This window comes from Trichechus manatus, unplaced genomic scaffold (assembly GCF_000243295.1).
Source record: "Trichechus manatus latirostris isolate Lorelei unplaced genomic scaffold, TriManLat1.0 scaffold00207, whole genome shotgun sequence".
NCBI lineage: Eukaryota > Metazoa > Chordata > Mammalia > Sirenia > Trichechidae > Trichechus > Trichechus manatus.
Genome location: NW_004444143.1, coordinates 1652099 through 1658125, shown reverse-complemented (window position 1 = coordinate 1658125; position 6027 = coordinate 1652099). Strand labels below are relative to the sequence as shown.

The window sequence follows — 6027 nt, the reverse complement described above, 5'->3', positions numbered from 1 at the left end:
CAGTAATTCCTCTCCTTGGTGTGTACCCGAAAGAATTGAAAGCAGAGACTCAAACAGATACTTGTACACCGATGTTCATTGCAGCACTGTCCACAATAGCCAAAAGGTGGTAACAAGCTAAAGTGGGTGAATGGATAAACAAAATGTGGTACATACATACTCAGCCAGGAAGAGAAATGAAGTCTTGATACATGGTACAGTATGGATGGAGTTTGAGGACATCATGGTGAGTGAAAGAAGTCAATCATAGAAGCACAAATATTGAATGCCGTCACTTCCATAAAAAGACAAGAACGGGCAAACGTGTGGAGACCAGTGTTTATTACTGGTTCCAGGGGTGGGAAGGAGGGGGAAGGGGAGATTGTTGCTATGGAGCACAGAGATAAGGTTTACAGTAATGGAAAAATTGCACCGATTAAGGGTAAGGTTGCAATGAAATTAATGAAATTGCTGTCAATAAGTTATACACACCTGTAAAAAGTTGAATAGGCAAAAATTGTATGATAGATATATTTACAAGGACAAAAAAAGAGTAGCTGTTGAAGCTGCTTATGTACAACCAAACACCTCATGGGATTTTGTTCCTTAGTTTGGTGGTTTAGGGTCATGGTTTCATGGAACATCCCAGTTAATTGGCCTAATATCATGTTTGGTACTTGTGTTCTACCTCCTAGTTCATTGCATAAGTGCCTGGGGTGTTAAAACCTTGCAAGCAGCCATCCAAGGTGCAGCAATTGGTCTCTATTTGTCTGAAGCAGCAGAGGAAGAAAGAGAGTCAGGAATAGGAGGAGGAAATGGAATGTGAGGCCGATTGCCTCCAAGAACAACTGCTGCCTTTTCCATGAGACCAGAAGAACTGGATGGTGTCCAGTTACCATTACTGAACATTTTGATCAAAGGTTCTGTAGAAGAATCTTGATCCAAAGCGGGGGAAACGCAGAACAGAATTTCAAATTCTTGTGGAATCTAGACTTTCTGAATTGAAAGATTAGATAGGAAACCTAGGGGACACTGGGTTTATGTTAATGGAGGAGGAACAACTCAGAAAAGGAAGGTGAGAATGGTTGCACATCTGTAAGAATGTACTCAATGTCACCGAATTGTACGTGTAGAAATTGTTGAATTGATCTGTGTTCTGTTGTGATACATGAGTAGGTGGACAGATGTGTAATGAAGCAAGTGTGGTAAAATGGCAATAGTAGAAGCTAGGTGCTGGATATCCAGATTTTCACTGCAAAATTCTTTCATATTTGCAGTATGTTTGAAGTTTCTTCAAAATCAAATATCGCAGGTGGAGAGAAGGAACCTATGTGATATGATGGTATTCGGCAAATAGGGGAAAACGCAGTGATTGTCAGGTGCCAAGCACATCATCTTTATTGTGTAAATGCAGGCTCCACCCCTCCCCCCATGTGTCACTTAATTGTTGTTACGGATGCATTGCTTTTATTTGTTTTCATATTCTGTTCATATGCCTTGTCTCCTTGGGGAAACTATTAATTCCCTAAGGGAAGAACGCCTTGTCTCTTGTTTTTGGTCCCACGGATTGCTGGAACATTGGAGCTGGAAGCCACATTTGTAGCACTCCACTGCAGACACTTCCCCCACTTTACATCTGAGGACACTGTGGCCCTAGAGGAGAAGTGAGCTGCCCACAGGCACTTGGTCCTGATTGGAACGCAGGACTCCCAACACCCAGGCCAGTGCTTGGGGAGTGTTTAGAGAGACTGTACAGGAAGGGTGAGTGCCCAGGCTCTGGTAGGGGACAGGGAATGAGATCCAGGCCTGCTGCCTTCTCATAATGCCGTCAGTGGGCAAGTGCCCTTGCTTCTCCTAGCCTCGGTATCCTCCTCCATATGATGGGGGTACTAAAAGGACTTCTGTCATTGGGTTGTCGGACGCTTTAATGGTGAGAGAATACGGACAGCTCTTCGCACAGGACCTGGGACCCAGTCAGTGTCCGTACATAGGAGTTGCTGTCATTGTCCCTCTGGGCTTTGAGTCATTCCCAGATCTGAAAACTGGGCTGTGTCTCCATTCATGTCGCTGGTAGGGAGTCCCTCCCTCCCTGTCATCTGTGTGCCTTCCACCTGAGCCTGTCGCCCTACCCCCTCCTCCCCGAGAGGGTCTCCCGCTTGTATCTCTTTCCTCTGTGCTTGTTCACTGACTCCTGGTCCCAACTGATGCCGAACAGAACTGACCCCGTGTCTTCAGAATATCCTTAGTAGCTCTCAGACTGTTTCTCCCCCGCCACTTACGGACGCTGTGAACTTGGTGGTGTTTCGTAGCCCATGGGAGCCTGTGGGTACTATAACGGGGCAGTGACAGTAACTCTTACCTCACTGGGAGGTTGGGAGCATTCATGGATGTCCGTGCATGTCAGGTGCGCGCCAGGAGCTGGGCATGTCTTACCTGCCCGATACATACAAGCTGTTATTACTGTTCGTCTGGCGCCATGCCCCTGAACTTACCCCGTGGGCTCATCTAGGCCCCCGCCGTTCTCTCTCTGGTGCTTCTCTCACGACTGCCGCCATCAGGTAGTTGTCCTGGCACGGCTCTCCTCCCAGCGCCAAGCACGGACTTTGGACACTGCTGGAGTGTGGCTGGTCCCTGTTAACCGCCCTCGCAGACCTCAGCAGCCTGAAAGCTCCGGCTCAGCCCGCCCTGTGCATCAGCAGGGTAACGAGGAGCAGGACACTCCCCAAATCCCACCTCAGGGAGCACAGCGGGCCATGATGAGACAGCAGGTCACAGTACAGTCTGTCGTTTATTCATTTACACATTTAATCTTCAGTCCAGCCCCCTTGAGGGATGGCAGAGCCCCCTCCCCCGCCCCCCAGCTCCTCCAGGTCTCTTCAGCTGTGACAACAGGAACACCACTGTGCTCAGCAAGGCCAGGCATCAGTTTAGGGGATGACGTTGGTCACGCTCTGGGGGAGGGCAGAGAGGGGAAGAATGTACGGTCCCAGAGTACACAGTCGTGAAGGGGACCAAGACACCCCCCTCCCCAAGAGAAGCGAGAGGGAGACTGGCTATTTGGCCCAGGAATTGCTTGTGTTCCAGGGACTCTGTAAAGAAGGTGGCACCTGGATCTGGGAAGAATGGGCACTGGAGACCTCTGGAGGAACCAAGAAGCCTCGTTTGTTTTGCTTCAGAGGATCCCCTCCTACCAGGCCCATCCAAACCTGTTTCCGTGGAGGCAGTTTTGACTCATGGCAACCCCATGTATGGCAGAGTAGAACTGTGCTCCATAGGGATTTCAATGGCTGGTTTTTCAGAAGATCACCAGGGCTTTCTTCCAAGGCACCTGTGGGTGGACTCAAGCCTCTAACCTTTTGGTTACCAGCCAAGCACGTTAACCATGGGCACCACCCGGGGACCGCTCGTGCCCCCACGTTCTGGGGGTAAACAAGGGTGCGTCTTTCCCTTGCAGGTGGCAGCCTGTGGGGCTGTCACGTGCCCTCACCCCTTCGGCCCAGTCTCAGGCAGCTGATGTACTAAACGCAAGGAGAAGAGGCAGAACTTTACTTCGGGCCCAGAGTGAGGACCAGGATTCCGCAGGAGACTTTATACTGGAGCGAGGGCTCCGCCCAACCAGAGAGAGGACAGAACCACACGTTCCCGTCGCCCAGCATGTGGCCGCAGGGCAGTAGGTGAGGACAGCAGAGGTCTTCACAGCGGGGAGGGCGGCCAGCCGGCCACAGAAATGGAAATCGGACGTGACGTGACGAGGAGAGATGACGGGCATGTGGTGGGAGGTGGGGGTGAGCAGCCCCTCCCTCCCTCCCTGACTCCCAGATGTACGTGGGCCCCTGGAGGTCTTTCTTCCCAGCTTGTGTCTGCCTCCGTGAGGGAGGAAAGCACCCAAAGATGAAATCAGAGAAAGAGCAGGGGAAGAACGAGAAGACCAGAGCCAGGAAAGCAGGGTGGATGGCCTCTGCAAAGGCTGCGAGTGCCGGCAATGACGCTGTCCGTGGACAGGCGGTGGGAAGGGGGCAGAGGGGTTCCTCCCAAGATGGAGGTCAGAAACTAGAAACCACATGGGCCCTCACCCTCCACAGAGCTGGAAAGTTGATGAAGGGCTTGTTGACTGAGGCCTGGAATTCAAGGACAAAGAGGGTCTGTCACCAATGTCCATCCCACCGCCATCCCAGGGGAACCCCCGTGGCCTCCCTTCCTCCCTTCTCCAAGCCCACGCTGTTCTTGGGAGACTTACTCCAGATGTCAATGTTGTGGTTCTGGCCCCTCCGTGCTGGCCGGTGGATCCGCCTTGAGAACTGCTCTGTGGACAAAGCCCAGGCCAGCGTTACAACCCCCTCAGCCCTGAAGGGTCCCCTTTCTCCCGACTGACCTACTTCTTCTAGGGTGACTGGGGCTTGAGGGAGGCGCAGGGAGATAGGCTTAACTCCTCCTCCCCCAACCATCCAGAAAGAAGACCCAAGGGAATTTCCCATGTTGCTTCAGGAATTCTGTGAGAGCTGGGAAGAGAAAAGCCAGGAAGGATGTCAGCCTACTGACTGGTCTTGCCCAAACCTCCTTTTATTTTAGTCCATGAAATGCTCTCAGTCCCCAAGAAAGGTCTTGTCTGGAAAGGGAGCCTAGAGGACCCGGGCAAATACAAGGCCATAGTGTGTTAACCTCAGCCCTGACCTCAAGTCCACCCCTTCTTCACACAGTCCAGCCTGACCCCTAGCTCGGGTCAGTCCCTGGCCTTAGTCTTATCCCCAGACCCTCAGCAGTGCCTCTCCAGGAGCACCCCTGCTTCTAGTCACTGTCATCAGCCTCAAACCCCGTAACGAACATCTCTCTCCTGGACCTCCTTGGTCTGTCTGGCAGCCTGACTCAGACTTCTCCTACCATGCGCCCTTCCTGTATGGTCCCTTCCTCCTCATCTACTCATCCCTGGCTCCCTGCCTGGCAGCAGATATGGCTCTGGCTTTTGAGGCCTGGGCCAAATCCCAAGATGTCACGTCTTGCTGGTCCCCAAAACTCCTCATGGAGACTGGGGAATTGCAGATACAGGAGTCAGCCTTCTCCCATTCCCCAAGCCCCCTCCTTGGTACCTGTCCTATTGTGAAGGGTGTTGCTTGCCTGTCCTGGACTCTAATATCTGTTCCCTTTACAAAAATGGGTGTCAGAAATCCTCCAGGAGGCCTCCCCTGGTCTGTCAGTGTGGAGGACGAGAAAGAACCCTGACCTGTCATTTGCCAGATCTGGGTACTAGCCACATGACCTTGACAATCCCTGTAACCTCTCTGAGTCTCAGTGTCCTTATCTGATAATCAGAGTCAGCATCCTCACCCTAACTACCTCAGATGGTTGTTGTGAAGATTAAGCAGACTAGAGCTTATCTCCAAAAGCTGTTTCTCACCTTTACTCTTAGACTCTGGCTCTTTCCAACACTCATTCTGCTTGCACTATAATAGATCTTGGTCTCGGTGACTGTTTTCTGTTCCCCAGGAGGGGCTTCGTGTTCCTCCCTTTAGACCTCCTTAACTAGGCAGAGGTGGGCAGCTCCCTGAAGGTTGGACTGGGTCCCTTCCATACTGCCCAGTATGGGGATTTGTAGATAAGATGGCTTAATCCATCTCACCAGCTGACCACCAGCTCCTTTGTAAGGGACATGGGAAAGGAAGAGGGGGAACACAGTCACCTAGCTGCCCAAACTTCTTTTCTTTCACCAAATTAAGGTGACACGGGTTCCCCAAATGTCCCAAGGGTTTGACATCTCCCCCTCCCAGCCCCTCCTCCCCAGTTTTGCCATCCCTGTTCACCTACGTTTAGCAGCCGGTCGGCCTCTTTGCTGGCTTGTTTGACCACATTATGAACATTCTGCTTCAACCTGTCCGCCTCCTTCCCGGCCTGGCCAGCAGCATGGTGGACACCTTGGCCAAGTTTCTCCACTTCCTTTCCGGCCTGGCCAGCAATGTGGTTGACACCTTGGCCAAATTTCTCTGCCTCCTTCCCGGCCTGGTTGACCCCATTGTGGACCCCTTGGACCACTTTGTCTGCTTCCTTTCCGGCCTG

The 6027-nt window shown here is 52.0% G+C and overlaps 1 protein-coding gene across 1 annotated transcript in view; it reads right to left on the bottom strand.

The window, feature by feature from the left end:
- Positions 1–2906: 2906 nt before the first annotated feature.
- SBSN (suprabasin) overlaps positions 2907–6027 on the bottom strand; it is a 4260-nt gene continuing 1139 nt past the window's right edge. Inside the window, exons 2-5 of the mRNA XM_004388190.2 lie at positions 5779–6027; positions 4217–4282; positions 4053–4097; positions 2907–2930 (exon numbers count right to left, since the gene is read on the bottom strand). The exon at positions 5779–6027 is cut by the window's right edge and continues 19 nt beyond it. Of these exons, the coding sequence (XP_004388247.1) occupies positions 2907–2930; positions 4053–4097; positions 4217–4282; positions 5779–6027 (384 nt within the window). The remainder of the gene's footprint in view (positions 2931–4052; positions 4098–4216; positions 4283–5778) is intronic.